General features: G+C 37.2%; 1 protein-coding gene across 4 annotated transcripts in view; it reads left to right on the top strand.

The window, feature by feature from the left end:
• Nucleotides 1-21,103, top strand: part of Eea1 (early endosome antigen 1) — a 116,421-nt gene that overhangs the window by 61,050 nt on the left and 34,268 nt on the right. For 2 of the 4 annotated variants that reach the window (XM_076920052.1, XM_076920054.1), the window contains 7 exons: nucleotides 229-384; nucleotides 3,819-3,833; nucleotides 6,313-6,429; nucleotides 13,285-13,623; nucleotides 14,620-14,769; nucleotides 15,835-15,954; nucleotides 20,713-20,916. In XM_076920052.1, the coding sequence (XP_076776167.1) occupies nucleotides 229-384; nucleotides 3,819-3,833; nucleotides 6,313-6,429; nucleotides 13,285-13,623; nucleotides 14,620-14,769; nucleotides 15,835-15,954; nucleotides 20,713-20,916 (1,101 nt within the window). The remainder of the gene's footprint in view (nucleotides 1-228; nucleotides 385-3,818; nucleotides 3,834-6,312; nucleotides 6,430-13,284; nucleotides 13,624-14,619; nucleotides 14,770-15,834; nucleotides 15,955-20,712; nucleotides 20,917-21,103) is intronic. The other 2 variants (XM_076920055.1, XM_076920053.1) reach the window with 1 other exon arrangement.

Consider the following 21,103-nt stretch of genomic DNA (forward strand, 5'->3'; position numbering starts at 1 on the left):
CAGTTTGTCAAGGAAAGCAAAGCCGGTGAGATGCTAAGGATAGTTGTGGATTTGCGAGAGTGCAGTGTGATGATACTGCTGAGTAGAATGGGAAGAGGCCGTTGGTTTATTGAGGCAGGGATCAGTGTTTGGGGTTTAGAGTCTACAGGTTGGTAATGATGATTGTTTTTATTTTGATCTCTTTTTAGTGACTTATTCTAATATTTAATTAAAATGTGTGTTTCACAGCTTCAGAGACCTGGTATAGAAGATGTTGCTGTACTAAAGAAAGAACTGGTCCAAGTTCAAACACTAATGGATAACATGACTTTGGAACGTGAGAGAGAATCTGAAAAACTCAAAGATGAATGCAAAAAGTTACAATCAGAACATGCTAATTCAGAGGTAATGACAGGCAGAGTGGAATGCTTCTGTGATAGATTACTATTGCACCCAATAAATGATGCATATAGTTAAGATAATTAAGACTAGTTGGTAAGTGATGATTGAATTTATCTTAATTTGGTAGGAGTATATGAAGTATGATGTCACTTCCTACAGTTACTTTAACAACGCTATTTTTGGGAAAATATTTAGAAATAATTTCTTCTTTCTTTTCTTTCTTTCTGGTTCTTTAAAATCTTTTTGGCAGTCTCACTATCTTGACCAGGCTGTTTTTAACCTTCTAGGCTCACATCAGCCTTGGTCTCCTGAGTGGCTGAGATGACAGAAGTGTACCACAGTACCTAGCAGAAGATGCATTTTTTAATAGGCTTATTTCTAATTGATAGACATTGAATGATGTAGCTGAGAATAGTCTTTACAGTGTTCTAATTGGGACTGCAGAGAGTGGGTTCAGCAGTTAAAACACTCACTGCTTTTGCAGAGGACCAGGATGTGGTTTTCAGCAACTGCAAGGCAACTCACAAACATCTGTAACTTCACTTCTAGGGATCTGATGTTCTCTTCCTAGCCTCTGAAGGCACCTGGCACACATGTGGTACACAGATGTATAAGCAGGCAAAACACTTGTGTATGAAAAGTAAAAAAATCTTCTTTAAAATGCTCCAACCTACTACCATAACTTAGATCTAGTTTGCCATATGTGGTCACATAGAATCCCAACATTTGGAGGCTGAGACAGAAGGATCATGAGTTTGAGGCCAATCTTGGGTACATAGTGAGGGACCCTATTTGAAAACAAACACACACACACACACACACACACACACACACACACACACACACACAGAGAGAGAGAGAGAGAGAGAGAGAGAGAGAGAGAGAGAGAGAGAGAGAGAGAGAAACAGAGAGAAACAGAGAGAAACAGAGAGAAACAGAGAGAAACAGAGAGAAACAGAGAGAAACAGAGAGAAACAGAAAAGAAAAGTATTTGCTGTAGTGACAGTTTGTTCCTGGTGTTTAGCTGGTGACCAAAACACCACTCTGTTCATCCATAGTAACATGGCAGCAAATCATGGAGGAAAAGTATTACAGACATCCTGTGTCTGACTCCTCCTGTTTGCCCTTTATCTGTGTCTTATCAGTGGGCACTTACTTATAAGGGTGTATAGCTTTACGATTCATGAGATGCATGAGGCTCTGTGATACTTGACACTAATTTACCATGTAGAGTTCCCCAAATGACACTTCATAACCCTACTTACATAGTTTCACAAATTTTCAAATAGTTTGAGGGAGTTCATAAATTTACCAATGTCAGTTAAATGTTGAGAGGCATTATTAATTAGATTGTAAGTGTAATTGCTGCAGACATGGCTCAGCAGTAAAGAGCATTGGCTACTCTTCCTAGTACCCTTCTATCCCTCCTGTTCCGGGGGACCTGACATTGTCTTCTTGACCTCCACAGACAGTGCCCATAGTAACAGTCCTGTACACACAAAAGATGAGAAGATGCTGAGTCAAAGTCTGATAAGGAAGAATATGTTTTAGATGACATTAACTTGAGCAAGCTCAGTGATTTACTTCTGTACTTAATAAAGGACTCGTGTTGATTAGATCTGACTGCTGACTGATAGATAACGTCTCAAATTTAAAAAGTATTCTCTTCCCTTAAAAATGCCATTGAATGTTGACATTTCCATATAAAGGAACATGGTGACTAAGTTTTAATGAAAGTAATTAATGTTGGTTTTAGAGTATACATATTTTAAGGTGTAATCTTCTCTGACTTTTTTAGTTGAGCATTAAAGAGTCATACTTGTTAATTAAGAATATTAGCAAAAGCCAGGCAGTGGTGGTATACACCTTTAATCCCAGCACTCAGGAGAAGAGGCAGTCAGAGAGGTTAGCCTGGTCTACAGACCAAGTTTCAAGACAGCAAGGGCTACACAGAGAAACCCTCTCAAAAAACAAAAACAAAAACAAAAACAAAACAAAAACAAAAATCCTCTGCCTCCTGACCCCCAAAAGAAGTAGTATCAGAGTCATACTAATGCCATTAGACATGGATTTTTTTGGACACTACTAGGTTTCTGATACTCCACCAGGTCATTTTGAATACTGTGTTAGGTTTAAAGATTTCTCATTTGATCTTGTAAAATTATTAGATCTGTCTTACACAAGTTAGGAATCTGAGGCTCAATGAGGTGTAACTTGCTTTCAGGTCACATGTCTAAAATGCAGAACCCAAGTCTTACTCAGGTCCAGCATTCCTCCCTTATCAACCCTGTCTTCCACTTAATTTGTCTAATAATTGCTCCATGAATGACTTTGTGCTGCTAATCTTTTTGTTTGCTTGTTTTTGGTTGCTATTTTGAGACACTATCTCAGTCTAGCTGAGGCTAACCTGGACCTTCCTATATAGCCCTGGCTGCCCTCACTCTCTCATATGTGACTCTCCGTGCCTCAGCCTCTGGGAGAGTAAGCCACCATGTCAAGCTTTCTGTGCTACTAACCTTGTCCTAATGTTTATTACTACTTTAGTGTTTTGCCAAAATTGTATGTTGTTATATATTAAATAATAACTGAAAATATTTTTTAGTTTATTAATACTGTTTCCATAGAAACATTAGTATAATTGATGTTTCATCTCATATATTCGTTTGTGACTTCATTTGGTTTTTTTGTTTCTACTTACTATGAATATGTAGCATGTTTAAATAAAATTCAGTTCTAGTTGTTCTCAAGTATATTAGTAAATTACATCATTTAAAAATTTACTAGAATCAAATTATTATAGATGTAGTTACTTTTTCTTAATCTGAATCAAAACACATTAAAAGCTATTAGAGAAGAAAGAAATACAAGGATTTATCCAATGTTTTCTAGTTGGTATTGGTGATATGTAATCTGAAACACATTGTTAAATACACCTTTGGTTTATTTTCCTCGAAACTTAAATATCTTGTAAGCTTATTACACTTGTCTATATATTTATAAACATATATATTTATCCTAAAGCATTTGAAGTGCTTAATAAGTAGTTGGAGATTTTATAGATTGAAGATTGAAGGTTTAAAGATTTAAAATTATTTTGAAAACCCTTTATCAAGGTAGATATTAAAGAAAGCTACAATGAGTTTAGATATGTTATGGTATTTAATGGAAATGATTTTAAAGATCTTATTTATATTCTCAGTAATCTTATTTGAAAAAATATTTATGTAAGTATGGACTAAAGATGATTATAATCATAGATAACTATTTAAGATTATTTAAGCTATTTAAGAATATTTCAATATTAAGTATGTTATTTTAAGAGATCCCATTTGTAAGTATGTTTGGACATTTTTATTGTTTTCGATGTGCACCTTGTCAGTACTGTCTTCCACCTTTCATCCACCATTTTATTATTTTTTTTCTGCTTTCTAATGGAGATGCTTAAATTTGAGGTAATGTGCTTTGGGACACTTGCCAGTTTCAATACTATCTTTATCCACCACCTTCTATTGTCCTGTGCAGTTTTGTGTGATAGGGCAATCTTAGAACTTCATAGACATGCTCATTTTTGTTTTACAAATCAAGCAAGTTCGTATCCATTTTAAAATGATTATTTCTTCATAGTAGAAATTCAGGCAATTATAATTCTGAAGCACTAGCAGAATGTCAAAATATTGTTTTTTAGTTATTTGTAACTTAAAGTCCTACTAAAAACCTAATATTCAGTTTAATAACATAGCATCAAGGACAATAAAATTTTCTTAAGGTCTCATATATTGCTCTAATGGGTATAAATATCTATTAAATCTTTGAGGGAATGATCACTCACTAGGAATTATATTGTGAATAAAAACTAAGCAGCAGAAACAATTCTAGGTTTTAGGAATACACTGTAAGTCAGTGCCTGCTCTCATAAAATTCATAGTCTTTTGTGGGAATCAAAAAATGTGTAACAAAGCCAATCTCGATTTGTGTTAGTTAGCTTGTTATTGCTGTGAAAGTCGCCCGAGAGAAACAATTTCAAAGGATGAAAGATTCATTTTGGCCTCTGGTTTTAGTTCAAGTCTAGCTGGATCTTTTCCTTTAGAATATTGTGGCAATCAGAAACTGTGGCAGAGGTTGCTTGCTTCTGGTAGCCAGGAAGCACACAGCAGAAAACTGGGTCGAGATGCCCCTGGTGACCACTTCCTCTAACTGTCCCTCACCTCTGAACATTTCATCGCCTCCTACTAACAGGATCAAATCACGAATTAATCAGTGGCCAGAGCCCTCCTGATTCGGTCTGTGACCTCTCAGTGATTAGATTTACTGGATCAAAGCGTAACCACAGGAGCCTTTGGAGATGGTTTTGTAGTCACACCATACCACAGTAGGCAGTGAAGTGATAATAAGTTGTATGAAGAAGGGAAAAAAGTAGGGTGTCTGTGGTGGAGCCAGGAATAATGTGGGACAGTTTTACTTACATGGCCGAGGAAGATCTGGAGGATATGAGTAAGGAGAATATAGTAAGCGGGAATCACCAGGAAGTTCTGGAAAGAGGAATCCTGGAAAGTGATTGCAGCAAGTGCTCAACTGCAAGCCATAGATGAACTTGTGCCGCTAGGTGGCAAGAAAAGTCACCACAGAAAGAGAAAGAGTGTCAACCGTGGTACCATCTGAAGAGAAAATATATTTTGTGTCCCTTAATTTTTTTCTTTAATCATTATTTTTCCTCAAATCAGAACAATATTTTATCATTTTAGAAGCTAGGAGTGATTGATAATGTGAAGCAGGGAAAGGGAAAACCTCCTGTAACCCGCTCTTTCCTGTTTCACCGTACATCTAATGTCTTCCTTTCAGGGCACACTCTTGCCGCATCTGTTGTCATCGTGACAAAACTTAAACTTTTAAGTGCTCACATTAATCTAAACCAAGCTTGTTTTCTTAATTCATAGTTATTAAATAAAATAAGTCCAATTCAGTCATTAATGTGTTTAATTGATTTCTGAAATTTGAAACCATTGTTTTTCTAAATGGATGAAGACACAGCACCCCTGAAAGTACCTCGGATCTTAAGTTCTGTGTAGTCTGGGTTCCTCAGAAAGCAGTGTCTATGTCTGAGCAATGGCGTTGTGGTCACCGCAAACCAGATTCTCCAAGGTCTCTTCTGTATGATGCAGGCATTGATTTGTAATACATATGGATAATGTATGCAATGGAAGTGACTATCTTCCAGTATGTAAAAAGTAGAGCCAGCAAGAAATACTAGAAATACAAATTTCATTTGTTAATATCATTTGCCGTAGCTTTCTAATGTTTGAGCTTTTGTGTATTAGAGGTATGGCTTTTTAAGATACCTTTCCACGTGGTTTTCCCTTTCATTATTTTTAAGCAATCAAACTATCTAAACAATAAATGTTAATTTTTTGTTATTTAAATTCACTAACACACGTTTCTATTCAACTGTTAATGCTCAACCATAAAGTAGCCTTGGTTAATGAAACTACATGGGACCTTTGCTTGGTAAATTGTTTTGATAAATATACTCTCATTATTTATCAGAAAGGTGATTTACCTAAATCAAACCAGATTACGTATTTGAATATGCATGTTTTAATGTGAAAGGAAATGTTTCTGCTGTGAAAAGTTGAAGAATCTCTAGATATAACTTGGTTTTCCTGTTTGGATTCAGGAGGCTCAAAGTATAGATTTAAAACTATGAAATTAAAAATTGAAGTTTGATGTTAGACAGATGAAGATGCCAGCATTTCAGATGATATATAATTAAACAAATGAATCATACATCTTGGATGTATTTTAAAAATTAATTTTAAGCAAAAATAAATTTAGGTATTACTATCAGGATAAAGGTCAGTAAAGTGTCAAGTGTTACTTCAATTTAACTGCCCCAGCAACAGGAACCTTTGCTTTAATTGTTATTTTATTTTTCAGGCTACAATAAACCAGCTAAGGAGTGAGCTTGCCAAAGGCCCCCAAGAAGTTGCAGTATATGTGCAGGAAATACAAAAACTTAAAGGTTCAATTAATGAATTAACACAAAAAAACCAGGTAAGAATTTTAAAGCTGCATATAGTGGTGAATAGATTTTAATTTAATTATTAAATTTAATCATTAAAATTAATTTAATTTTATTTATATGGTAGGACAAGACAACTTACCCTTTCTTCCTCCTTCCTCCCTCTCTCCCCCTGTATGTATGTATGTATGTATGTATGTATGTATGTGTGTGTGTTTGTGTGTGTGTATATATACAGATATATGTGTGTGGGTGTGTGGGTGTGTGTACTTAATATTAAGTATATCCACATGGATACGAAACAGTTTTCAAGAATTCTTCATGTGTCAAAAATGTGTTTATACCCAAAGAACAGCCCTCCCTATTGTCCCTTCCCTGAACTCCAGCCAACTATGCTCTCTTGTGTTTCTATGACTTTTACACACCCAAGTCCTTTAGATAAGTGGAGTCATAAAGTATTTGTGGTTTTGTAACTGACATTGTTTAACATAATATCCTGAAAGATTCATCTGAATACCTTATATCAAAATTCTCTCTTGGTAGTTGAATGATACTGCGCTTAAGTTTGAGACATATTATACACCCATCTGTCAATAAATACTTAAGTTGCTTTCTTCTTCCTGGTTATTATGAGTAACATTGCACTTGTGTGTATAAATATCTTTGAGACCCTGTTTTTAGTTCTTTTGCCTACATCCAAGAATCAGGTTGCTGAATCATATTGCAATTCTATTTTTTATTTATACTTACATATACACATTTATAAGATTTATTATTTAAAAACCTTACAAATAAATAAAAACATCACAAACAAAAATTATCGAGATCCAAAGTTTATACAACTCAGTGAACTACTATACAATTAGAGTAGGCATTCAGACTGGATGCTGTGGAGCTTCATATTAAATTTTACACATTCAGTATAATTATATCTTATGTGCTTATCCACTACCAAAAAAATTCATTACAGAACCACTAGAAAAGCAATTAGCTTTATATCCTTTTTCATAACTTGTGTTCTCTTTCATATATTGAATCTAGCCAATAATACATATTTATCTGTGTGTGTGCATACAACATACACATGAGGTACAGTGCAACATGAAAAGAACAAGAAAGGCTAAATGGAAGAGGATAAGGAGACACTGAATGCGGTGTCAAATCCAGGTCCTCATGATGCAGCGTGAAGAAGTATTCGACCATGGAGTTGTAGCCTAGCATTATTTGCAGTGTTTTTATAACTGCTCTACTGACTTCAGTTGACATGATACCCATCGTTTTATGGTCCTCTGTGCAGGCCACAGGTCTCACCACGGCCTCACCAGCCCTGTCTAGGTTTTACCTTTCGTTGCTTTCCATTAGGTGACAAATGGAAGGAATTTTTGATTGATTCAATGTCATGAATTTTTTCTTTATTTAAGAATTTTATCATCTTAGGTGTTATGTTTATGTCTTAGATTCACATTGGGCTAATTTTTGTATACACATAAGGCAAAAGCCCAGCTTCATCCTGCTGCTTGTGGGGTTTCACATGTTCTGAGACCACGTGTATAGTCAGGGACCTCTTTTTAAAATCATTTGACTATTACCTTAGCTCCTGTAACAAAACTCCATAAACCAAGTAGCATATAATTAGCAGAAATTTATTTCTCACTGTTATTTAAACTATGACATCCAAATTTCAGCACAAGATTTTATATCTTGATAGTATGCTGTCTGGTCTGTAGTTGGTGCCTTCTTGTATCCTTGCAGGAGAAGGACTTTGGGATCTCTCTGAGTCATTTCATGTCCTCCTTAACAAGTACTAATGTCATTCCTGAAGCTTTGGCCAAAGCTCTAGTAACCTCTCAGAGAGTAACTCTCCTATTACCTTTGCCTTGGGGGTTAGGATTTGAAAATGTGACTTTGGAGTCAGTGGTGATCCAAGGCATGAGACCATAGCAACCATGTATATGAATGCTTATTTCTAGGTAGTCTGTTCCACTCATCTTTGTTTCTTTTTATGCCCATACCACAGTGTAGTTACTATCTTGGTAATGAGTTTTGACATCAGAAAATGTGAAACTTTGACTTTTTTCCTTTCTATTCTTTTAGGGTTCTTTTGTTTGTTTTAGTTTTTCAGACAGGATCTTGTTATGTGCCTGATGCTGTCCTAGTACATTTTATATAGCCCAGGCTAGCCTTAAACTCGTAATCTTCTGCCTTAGCCTCTCAAGTGCTATTATAGACATGCACCATGTATCTCTGTGTGTGTTTTAATGTTAATGATCTCTGCCTTATTCTTTGTAAATGAGCTACAGTAATAATCAATTTTAGGTTAAGAAAGCATGACTATTAACGCTGTGGAACTACACGTGTGTATTCCTTTGTAGGTATGTCCTGAGGCCAGAGGTTGACATAGCTGTCTTCTTCAACTATTGTCCACCTTCTAAAAATATTTCATTTATTCATTCTGTAATTAAATGTTTATTACAGGTAGTTCTTTTTTAATATGCATTTTTATTTTTGAAAGTTTTATGTATTTATACACTGTATATTGATATCCATCTACTACCACCTACTTTCTTCTTCCCCTAGTGCTTGCCACTTTTTCTCTCCAAAGTTTATGTTCCATTAAGACTTGTTATTAATGATTACCTGAGTGTAATTAGTGCTGGTCATGTGTACAGGGCTGTGTGGCCATCTTCTGGGACATGAGTAGTCTACCAGTAGCCAGGAACCCAAACAGAGTGACTCTCCCTCAGCAGCTATTAACTAACAATAACTGTTCCTCTCACAAGGGTGGACCATTGGTGTTCTCTGTAAATCTACACTGGAATTTTGACTGACTTGAGCTTGTACAAGTCTTGTGCTGGTAACCCAAGCTGCTGTGTGTTGATGCATTTATTAAGTTATGCCACATCTAAAAGTCAGCCTTTCATAGTGCTCCTTCCCATTTTCCTGACTTACAGACTACTGAATCAGAAAAGTCCTTTATAGAGTACATAGCTTTTTAACTGAGCCTTTAAGGATGCTAAGGAGGATTTCATAATGGTAAAGGGATTAATAGAACCTCATTCTGAAAGGTTGTTGTAAAGAAGTATGGAACCAAGTAAGAGTATTGCAGTTCATAAAATGTAAGACGTCAGATGATTATCTAGAAAGCATTTAAAATGTCATTCTTTCTCATTCATTCCTATTACATGGGTAAGTAGCAATTTGATAACAAATGAAACATTTTATAGGGAAATTGTTACTTTTAAGAAAATATGAACCTGGGTGTGGCAATACATGCCTTTAATCCCAGCACTTAGGAGGCAGAGGCAGGTGGATCTCTGTGAGTTTGAGGCCAGCTTGGTCTACAGAATGAGTTCCAGGACAGCCAGAGCTACACAGAGAAACCCTGTCTTGAAAGAGAGAGAGGGTGGTGGAGGGACAGAGAAGAAAATATGATGGGAAAACAATTGATGAGAAAATTAAAAGGGAAAAAAAAGAGAGGTTTTCATTATACAAATGATTATTATCTAGGCTTTATATGCACCTCATAATTTAAGTTGAGTAGGACAAATTTTAGAGACTCAGAATATTCAATTCATTAATTGATTTACTATCTAAACTATGAGTTTTAGGAAATTTGATTTAGAAAAATAATGACTCTGCTACTTAGTTAAATTATATTAGGTTAAGTTCCTATTTCTCATCTGTAAATAGGAAAAATAACAAGATTTGTTGTAAGGATAGATTTGGAGAATTGAAAGGAACTGTTCTTTTCTTTAATGGATGCCACTGTGTTTTTAAACAGTTAATGTTAAAAGTTGAGTGCTGGGATTATAGATGTGTGCTAACACCTCAGCTTGATAGAGTTTGATTAATATTTTAGGACAAGTGAATTTTAAATAGTCACTGTTTACCATGTGCTTGTGATCTCTAAAGAGTCAAGGCATCTGGAAGACAGAGGGTGGATTACTCAATGACTTTATAAGTAAGCCCGTGGGAAAGACAAGTAACAAAATAGCTTTAATTTGGTATCACAGTTACAACTTAAATGTCATGCAGCTGCTCAGTATCTGTGAGCATGGGCTATACTGTGAAGTTTCAGTAGCTTACAATCTTTATCTTATGAATCTAAAATGTAATTTTTCAAAATAGTTCTAAATGTGGCATTATGTAGAGATTATTTGAAGTTCTAATTAATAAGACATATATTATTAAAAGATTGTCCTCTATGCTCTTTAATCATAAGGGTCATTTCTCCCTTAGTCTTTTTACCTGTCTTTCGGGAATGTCTTTATTGCTTGGTTAAAGTACATACTGTTGACTCACTGATGTAAGTCTCTGTTCATCCTTTTCTGAGTTTGATGTTCATCCATGTCCTAGTTTGGGCTTCTACTGCTGTGATGAAACACCATGAGCAAAAAGCAGGTTGGGAGGAAAGGGTTTATTTGACTTACACTTCCCCATCATAGCCCATCACTGAAGGCAGCCAGGGTTGCTTCCCATGGCTTGCTCAGCCTGCTTTCTTATCGACCCCAGGACCAACAGGCCAAGGATGGTCACCACCCACCATGGGCAGGGCCTTCCCCATCGATCACTAAATATGAACATCTGTACAGGTGCGCCCACAGCTCAATGTTTTGGAGTCATTTCTTAACTGAGGTTCCCTCCTCTTAGATGTCGTTAGCTGTGCCAAGCTGACAGGAAACTGCCCAGCAGAACTCTCCTCCCATCTCCTCTTCTATACACTTAACTCTCTCTGGATGCTGCTGGTTTTTTTGTTTTTTTTTTTTTTTTTTTTTTTTTTTTTTTTTTTTTTTTTTTTTTTTTTTTTTGTTGTTGTTGTTGTTGTTTTGTTCCTTTCTTTCTTTCTTTCTTTCTTTCTTTCTTTCTTTCTTTCTTTCTTTTTTTTTCTGGTAATCACCTTAACTTCCTTTTTCTCAGGTAAATGTTGAAGAATCTTCACTGTGTGTTGGTATCTAGGCTTTTCTCTGCCTTTCTCCACTGAGGTTTTAAGGTTTGCTGTTACCCCAGCTGTATTTGTTTCCTTTCCTTATGTCTTTTAACACTCGTGTATACTTCCTTAATTCTTACCAAACAGCCTCAAACTGTTACTTTCTTACTTTCAGCTTTACATGCTTTAACTTATTACTTTTTAAATTATTATTTGGCAATCCTCAGTTGATACATGTGCAACATTTAACCCCTACACCTAAGGCTCAGGGAACATCATGAAAGAATGGCAGAAAGATTGTGAGAGCCTGTGGACCAGGACATCTGCAAGGTAGTGTCTTCTATATATTACAGTGACTGCACCCATGAGATCTTAACAGCATGGTCACCTAAAGATCTGCATAATGATGTCACCAGTTGGCAACCATCACAGGTGGGGAACTCTCACAAGACCCCACTTCCAATAGAAGAGCTACAACCAATAATGGCTTCTTAGACAGGGAAATCAATCTCCAGAGGCCAGCGCTGTGATAGATCGCCTAATCCCATGTGGTCAGCCCTAAGCACATGTGCTTCCAAGCAACTCTAAATGTATTCCACAGGGTGTGTGTGTGTGTGTGTGTGTGTGTGTGTGTGTGTATGTGAGTAAAACAAAGAAGAGGTCTTGAATTTGAAAGGTAGTTGGGAAGGACACAGGAGGAGTTGGGGGTATGGGATAGAAACAGATGATGTAAATACAGTACTCCTGTTAAAGTTTCAAAAGTTGTAAAAACAAAAATTGTTCTCTTCCCTTCTCCTTCTCTTCCTTTCCCTTCCCCTGGCAACTGACTTGGCTTTCTGCATGCTAAAGAGGGGTTTGGCCATAGCAGATGCCATCCTAGTCCTTTTAAATCTGTTTCTGTTTATGAATTATTTTAGCTGTCTTAGAAAGGCTGTTTTAAACATATCTGTTTTAGTTATACAGTATCTGTTTAAGGGATGGAGGGTCTGATAATTCTTATGTTTACACCATCTTTTCTTGCGCATTGAATAAATAATGTTCACTGTAGTTTCTTCTTAGCATGTGTGTTTCTCTTAGGGAAGTTAAAATTTTGTTTGTATTTTATGTGATTTTAAAATATTCAGTGTCAGTTGTAACAACAGTGATGAGATGAGCATTAGAATTCAGGTTGGTGATCCAAATCTCTGATTGATGGTATTTTTTTTTATGGCTTTCTTTCTCTCTTTCTTTCTTTCTTTCTTTCTTTCTTTCTTTCTTTCTTTCTTTCTTTCTTTCTTCCTTCCTTCCTTCCTTCCTTCCTTCCTTCCTTCCTTTCTTCCTTTCTTTCTTTTTCCTTTCTTTTGCTAGTTTGAATAAAATAAAATTAGGAAGTAGCTAAATTTTATTTTTAGATCATTTCTTTATATACCCAGAAAGAAACTTGAGTTCATTTTAGCTTGTAACTCTAAAAAATAGTCTTTATACAGAAGGGAAGCAAAATGCAGACAGTAGGCTCAGACAGTAGAGAGGCAGGGGACACTGCTGTGTTTTGGTATCAGTGCGGCAGCTGGAAAGCCAAGGCAGGGACCTACAGAATGTTAGTATTGAGAAAAATCTTTACTGAATGAAAAGTAGCTTTTACTTTTTAACTTAAGTTGAAACATAAATATGCTGCATACCACCAAATGATTTGATGTGTGTGTGTGTATGTGTGTGTATGTGTGTGTAAGTGTGTGTATGTGTGTGTATGTGTGTGTGTATGTGTGTGTGTATGGCAATATTTTCTTGGTAATTTTTATTTTGTATGAGTTCAACTTAATCATGATGACCAATAATAAAATTATAAGTTGGTATGGCATAATTCTTCCTAAAGTATTTCCTATAGTTTTACACATGCTAATATTGGTTACTCAAAAGATAGTTTGAGACACTGGAATAATTAAAAAGTATTAAAATATAAATTTTAAACTTGATATTTCAGAACTTGACTGAGAAATTGCAGAAGAGAGACCTGGACTACACCCACTTAGAGGAGAAGCATAATGAAGAGTCAGTGAGTAGAAAGAATATCCAGGCAGCCCTCCACCAAAGGGACCTGGATTGCCAGCAGCTTCAGGCGAGGTTAACTGCATCTGAAGGCTCGCTACAGAGGGTCCAAGGAGAACTCAGTGAAAAGGGAGAGGCTGCTCAGAAGCTCAAAGAAGAACTGCGGGAAGTCGAGACTAAGCACCAGCATCTGAAAGTGGAGTTCAAGCAGCTGCAGCAGCAGCGGGAAGAGAAGGAGCAGCATGGGCTACAGCTGCAAGGGGAAGTCAGTCAGGTGAGAGCTGCAGACACCATCCAGACAGAACAGCACTGGGATGCCTTTGTTAGTTAGCAGTGCTCAGTGCAGGGCGCTAGTAAGTTGTAGCTGTTACAGTTAATAAAAATTGTTTACCATTTGTGAGTTCAGTATTGTTGCAGGCCTTGAGACAAGGCTCAGGCATTAAGAACACTGATTGCTCCTCCCAAGGACCTTGGTTGGATTTCCAGCATCCACTTGACAGCTCACAACCACTGTAACACCAGTTCTAAGAGATCTGATACCCTGTTCATGCCTCCTGGGCACCAGGCACACACAGGGTGCACAGATATACATGCAAGCAAAATATCCATACAAATGAAACAAAACTTTAAATAATAATTTTTAAAAATATAATTAAAAAATTTAAGTCAAGTGTGGTAGTTCTTAACTATGGAAAACTAACAAAAATCACCATGGGAAGTTCGAAGGAATGTGTCTGAATGTGCCTTGAGTATCATAATTTTAAAGTTTTATTTTATAGCTTAAATCCCTCACCTTGGTCTCTTGTATTTTTAAAAATGTATTATTATTTTGTATATGGGTATTTTGCTGGCACATGCATGCCTGATACCTGCAGAGTCCAGAAGAGAGAGTCAAATACAGTAAAACTGGAGTTACAGATGGTGTCAGCTGCCATGTGGGTGCTGGTTATCAAACCCAGTTTCTTTGGAAGAGCAGCCAGTGCTCTTAAACTGCTCAGATACCACCTCTCCAACCTGAGTCTTCTGTGTTTCTTAAGGGAAAAATAAAATAAGTACAAAATATGCACTGCTTGCTCATAATTATATGTGCGTTATCATTTATGTTATTAGAATTAAGTTGTAGTCTAAGTTATTCTGTAGCATAAGGTGTGAAGGGACTACAGTGGAAAGATGGCATGCAGTTACCTGGTAAAAAATAGTTTAGTAAGGTAGGTAGTGCTGTGTGTGTTTACACCTGCCTATATGTGCACACTTACATTCTGTTTTAAAGTTACATAGCAAACTTCTGGAGACCGAGCGCCAACTAGGGGAAGCTCACGGTAGGCTGAAGGAGCAGAGGCAGCTCTCAAGTGAGAAGCTGATGGATAAGGAGCAGCAAGTGGCTGACTTACAGCTCAAGCTCTCGCGTCTGGAAGAGCAGGTGAGCTAGCCCTGGAAACTCAGCTGCTATTAGCGGATGACTTCAGACTTGAAGTGTCATAAACATGGTGACATTCATCTTTGTGTCAAGAACTCTGATTGTAATTGTTTTTATTTCACATTGCAGCATTAATTTCTCCCCATCTAGAAGATCTAAAAGTAACTTACTCACTACATTTTTAAGTTATACATTTTACTGTTACTGTATTCCTCAAAGTTCTCCATGGAGGTGCACAAACCGCATTTTAGCTTTCCTGAGGAAGCCCCCTTCCTGGTTCTCAGGATGCTATGCTCTTCTTCCAAGGAAGAGCCACCTCCTAATGACTTCAGCATGTACCTGGTATGGATCATAAACAGCACGTGAATATGACTTGAGGATTTTAGTTTTGATAGTTATGCATATTGGATGTGTGCTGTAGCTCAGTGATCCAGGTTTCCCAGTATGTATCAGGCCCTAAGTTCAGCTCTCTAGCACCACAAAAGAAGCGTCTCCAAACGATCTGTTTGAATGTCACCCCAGAAAAACTTGGAGTTGCACAAATAGCACCCTTATGTGGATAAAGTAAATGTTATGATTGAATTGTGATGTTTATCTTAATTGGACAGATACTCAGGTTAAAAATCTGTTGATTCACCAATAAATTTTTCTTTAGAGGTAATGTCTTAAATGTGGTAACAGATTGGATTCCTTCCTAGTAATAAATGCAACCATTAAAAGTAAAAGAAATGCAGATACTGTGGTTTAAGTTATGGTTATACATAAATTGTATATTAATTACTTTAGCATAGTGGTATTCAAAAATTCAATGGTGAACTAATGTCAGTCTGGAGAAAGATTTGTTTTCTTTTTAGGATGAGATTTAGTGGCTAGAGGATGGTTTCTCAATCATGAAATTATAATTCTACAATGAAAATTAAGAAACTCCCTTAAAGCTGATTTTTCCAAATGGCTTGAATTTATTTTTCTTTTCCAGTTTGAGAATTGACATAATGCCAGATATTTATGCTGAATGTGATCACATTATGTCTTAAGTTGTCATTCAACTAACAGTCTACATTTTTTAAGTTGAAGGAAAAGGTAACAAATTCCACTGAATTGCAACACCAGTTAGAGAAATCAAAGCAGCAGCATCAAGAACAGCAAGCTCTTCAGCAAAGCACTACAGCCAAACTCCGAGAAGCTCAGGTAAGGGCAGTGTGAGCCAAAGTGGAGCAGAGTCTTTATCCTTCTGTAGGGATAGGACTTCGTAAGGCAGGCACTTGATGGTGGCTGCTTTTGATAGTTAAGTGATAGTTAGAACATATTCTTTTTATTTCTATGAGTAAAAATTAAAGTACTTTAAAATTATTTATTATACATACATTTGTTTTATATATAATTCATAAAGTATTCAGTTATGTTACATTTAATAGATAAAATTATTTATTAAATTGCCTAATTAGATATAAAAATGGGAAATGATTCAGCTGGGAAAATGCTGTCTTAGCAAGCATGAAGCAACTCATGAGGCTTGAGTTCATATCCCTGCTACCAAAGTGAACAGCCATGCCTGGTAGTATGCAGTCACCTGAAATCCCAGTGCTGAAGAGGTGGAGGGCTTGCTGGCCTAGCTAATCATTGGTCAGGAGAGATTGTGTCTCAAAAGATAAAATGGAGAAGCCCTGAAGGAAGACAACCAGTGTTGGTTTTTGGGCTCCATGTGCATGTGCATATACATTCATACATACACAGTTTTGTAGTTCTGTAATGTAGTATGTGTTGATCATATCTTTTACTTCTCAGCATTACCCAAACGCTGGAACTATAGGTAAAGAAAATATAATTGATTGGATTAAATTAGAACACATTTTATTATTACATGGTGTAGAAGGTAAAAGAAGCTTAGTTTTCTTATGTGAGAGAGGATACAGGTTTGAAATGAATTTGTTTTCCATATTTGTTTATTCCTTATTTCTTTTATTTATTGGATATTACCCAGCACTGGATGCCAGACACTGCTCAGTACTGAACATAAAGAGGCACAGTGCCTACCCTCTAGGAAAGCAGTCTAGTGGTGTGTATAGAGAAATAATTGTGGTGTCTGTGGAGTACACTAACTCATTTCTGCAGTTAGTACTCTTTCTTTTTTGAGTTTGAAGAATGAATGGCACAAGAGTCAGACAAAGAGAGAAGCAGAATCCTGGATTCATTTATTACTTTTTGTGTTTAATCAGTGAGCAGTATTACTTATGTCTATTCTCAGCCAAGGAACTGATTCTGTATCTGTTTATGGCAGTGAGTAAAACATAGAAAAGTATCTGCTGTCATGGATACTTGGTGATAGAGCAAACAATACCCATGGTAAATAAGCAAGATGCATGGCTGTCTAAGTGCTGTAGTCATGACAAAAGGAGGGCCATGGTAGGAGGCATGCACAGTGCTATGTGAGGGTTACAGTGTTGGGCAGGGTTGCTTGGTATCTTAGTTAGGAATTCTGTTGCTGCAGCAAAACACCCTGATCAGGAAGCAAGTTGGGGAGAAAAGGGAAGTGTGGCTAAGGATTCTTACTTGAGCACCAGACAAAATGAAACCTGAGATTCTTGTTGGATTTGCAATAAGAAGGTCTTTGATCTTGGTGAGAACAATTTGGACAGAGAAGATAGGATGAGCACCTGATAGGTTTTCGAGGGAGGGAGGGAGGGAGGGAGGGAGGGAGGGAGGGAGAGAGAGAGAGAGAGAGAGAGAGAGGAGAGAGAGAGAGAGAGAGAGAGAGAGAGAAACTAGATTGTGTGTCTGTAGGTTCCTCTGGGATTTTACTCTTAAAAGTAGGAAAGAAATGAAAATGAAGCATGAAAATTTTGGTAGAGGTCAACCGCTAAGAGGATTTTCTTACACAGTGTCTCAGAATTAATTCTGTAGGTGTAGACACCGCTGGAAATAATGGCATTTTACTCTACAGGCAGGTTTCCTCTCAGGGGAGAGCGAGGTGTTCAGGTGAACACACTTAGTTGCTCATTCCCTACTCACAGTACATAGAAATTCTTTTTTACTAACATTTGTAAGAAAAGGATGGGCAAGGGGCCAAGAAAAGTCTCATGGAAATGGGAGAAGTCTGAGGAACCAAACACAATAGTATAGTTCAAGTCCCCCACACTCCTGTAAAATAATTATGGGAACATAGGTGACAGTTACGTCACCCAAACAGTTTGTTTTGGAAAAGAAAAGTTATGGGAGATTATCTACAAATGGCATCCTGAGTCATTGAGTATGTATTTCTGGGATAGGTACAGAGATGTAGATTCCAGGTAAAAATGCATGGAAAAGGATACTGAAGCTAGTATGACTTCAACTGTTAGGCTTTGCTGGAGCTTCAAATCTAAAGGAAATAATGTGTACAAGTAGAGAGATCTGTTAGATAAAGCATTTAAGATAAACTGATAACCTTGCTCAGTATAATTTCAATAAAGTGATAGGAAAAATATAAATAACTGATTAGTGAGTGAGAGGTGGGAACTAAGAAAAAGAAATATAAATTATTTTTGCAACTTAAATCTGAGTTATATGAAGAATGGGTAGAAACTAGAGGGAAATTTGGCTTAGGGAGAGTTTTTGAGGAATAAAAAGATCTGAATAGGTTTCTTGTTCATGACAATGGCTGGTATAGAGCATTATTTAAAATTGCAGGAAGAGAAGTGACTAAAGGAATCAGATGCTAAGACTCTATGATACCTCCACAGTGGGGTGCATATCTGGGCTTATCCACTGCAGCTCGAAAGACAGAAGGAAGTGACCAGGGTCACGTTCAGACAGAGGGGGTGAATATGGGCACAGACAGACACAGTGCAATAGGAAAAAGAATGGAAAGTCAAGGGAGCTCACTTAGGAAACAATCTCACATATCAAGGTGTAATTGTGGGTTATAATGGATCAGGATCAGCCAGGCAGGGATTCGGAGTTGGGGAGAATGCAGAAGCTTCAAGTAGTTACTGAGAACGTTAGATTGGAGACCTCATTCCAACAAAATCCACTGAGACGATGATTCTGAGTGTTTACTGGTGAGTGGAACTCAGACACTAAGGAGATTGTGCTTTTTTTCTAGCACTGTTGAGAAATATGGAGGGAAGGAACAGATTGCAGTACTGATCTGGAGTTGGTATTTTGTGGGATGGTTGGGGTATTTTGAGGTGACAGGAAATGAAGGATGTGGCTGCAAGAACAGTTTGAGGTTTAGAAAGAAAAGCTAAGCTAACATGAATCAGCTGGAAGGAAACCGAAGTGACGGGCATTGAAGATGAGGTCATGCAGTCAGCAGATAGGAAGTTGTGGTTACAAAGTAAAACAGTCAGACTTTAGTTTTCATGATTTTAGACTATTGCAAAATCCTGTGTGTGAGTGATTGCAGTATAGAATGAGTTCTGGCAAGGAATTAAGTGATGTGAGTGTTGAGGGTGTACTATTAATTCTGTCTGTGTTTTTTATTCTGTAGGAAGTTTGCAGAAATGGAGATTAAGACAAAGACTAAATCAGGTCTCACTTCTTCCTTGAATTCAGGGATTTACAGGTAGCAGTAAAATGTAGAGGGTAGTATATATGAGAATAGCACACTTCAATCCAGCACAAGCTTGTCTACAAGGACGATGGCAGCGACAACAGCAGGGAAAGGGCCTCCGTGGCTTGCCTATAGGACTAGCCTGACAGGCCAGCTAGAGAGGGAGATGCACAGGGTGTTTTCAATGGAGAAAGAAAACAGTGACTTCTGTGAAAGCTTTGCCCTGGAACTTGGATTCCAGAAGAGTAGTCAAAGGTGGGGGAGAAGTTCTTGGTGGCAGGAGCAAAAGCTGAGAGCAAGTAGGGGATGTGATTCTTCATGACTGAAGCTTAGAGAAGCACACTTGAAAGTGACTGACTTTTAAATTATTTAAGATGCTGGTGCCTACTTGTCGCTAACACTTCATGGCTTACTTGTAAAGCTGGGGCTGTATTCTGAGTAGAAAGTAACTTGCAGATGTCATCTGTTGCAGGGTGTTCTGTGTGATACTGAGGAAGAGGAGGGCTATGCTGGGTATAGAAGTCAGCTTCCATGAGTGGACGTGTGTGAGAGTGCACTGATTGGGGAGTTGCAGGGGTCAGTTTAAAACAAGGTTTTTCTGTGTAGCCCTGGCTGTCCTGGTACTCACTATGTAGACCAGGCTGGCCGAAAACTCAGAGATCCACCTGCTTCTGTGTCCTGAGTGCTGGGGACAAAAAGAGTGTACCACCACTGCCCATCTGCACTGGTCGTTTTCATTCATGTTTATTTCAGAGCATCTGTGTCATGTGTCTTGTATGTGTAACAATGAAGAAGAAAGAGAATGCATTCATATTATGTAGCATATGTTGTAGTGGAAGGTAGAAGGAGGTAAGTAAACATGAGAGAAATAGGTCAGCTATAGTGTGCTGAGCTAAGTGCAGTGCAATAGAGAAACCAGTATATAAACTGTTGCAAAAGGCTATAGTTGGAAATGTCATGGTCAGGGCTGCTTAACCTAGAAGGTGACACTTGAGCAAACATTTGCAGAGGGGGAGGGAGGGAACCATTTGAGTGTTAGGGAAACGTTTTAGGCAGTGGTCACTGGTGCACTGATGTAGGCTCTGAGGTAGGAGTGAGCAGGGTGGTCACTGAGTGAGTCCCATGTGTCTGAAAAGGGCCAGAAGTGTAGGGAATATGGCTAGAGTATCAGAAAAAGGATGGTGTAAACTTTTTTGTTAAATTCATGCTTATAAACAATGCAGACTTGTATTATTAAATATGTGGTTTTAGTTAATTTGCTACAAGAAAATGTAATAATTTTTAAGATGTAAGACTAATACTTTGAATGATTAGACTTACTATTAAATATATTAAACTTACTATTAGCCATTTGTGTTTAAGGAATAAATTTTTAAATTTTCCATCCTTAAAATAGTAATTTTAATTCCTTATAGAATGATTTGGAACAAGTGTTACGTCAAATTGGAGATAAGGATCAAAAGATCCAGAATCTTGAAGCCTTACTACAGAAGAGTAGAGAAAATATTTCCTTACTGGAAAAGGAAAGAGAAGATCTTTACGCAAAGATCCAAGCTGGTGAAGGAGAGACTGCTGTTCTTAACCAGTTGCAAGAGAAAAACCATGCACTGCAGCAGCAAGTATGCTTGTAACTGTTGTAGTTCTTAAGTCCCTGTGAATTATATTAAATGTTTTATCAAAAGTAATTCATGATCCTGACCTTTCTTGCTTGTTTTAAAATGTTATATTTTATATCACATATTCATCATCAAGGTAGGTCCCTATGTATTGAAGGCCTGTACAATGCTTTGATAAAAGATGTGCACA

This window comes from Arvicanthis niloticus, chromosome 22 (genome assembly GCF_011762505.2).
Source record: "Arvicanthis niloticus isolate mArvNil1 chromosome 22, mArvNil1.pat.X, whole genome shotgun sequence".
Classification (NCBI taxonomy): Eukaryota; Metazoa; Chordata; class Mammalia; order Rodentia; family Muridae; genus Arvicanthis; species Arvicanthis niloticus.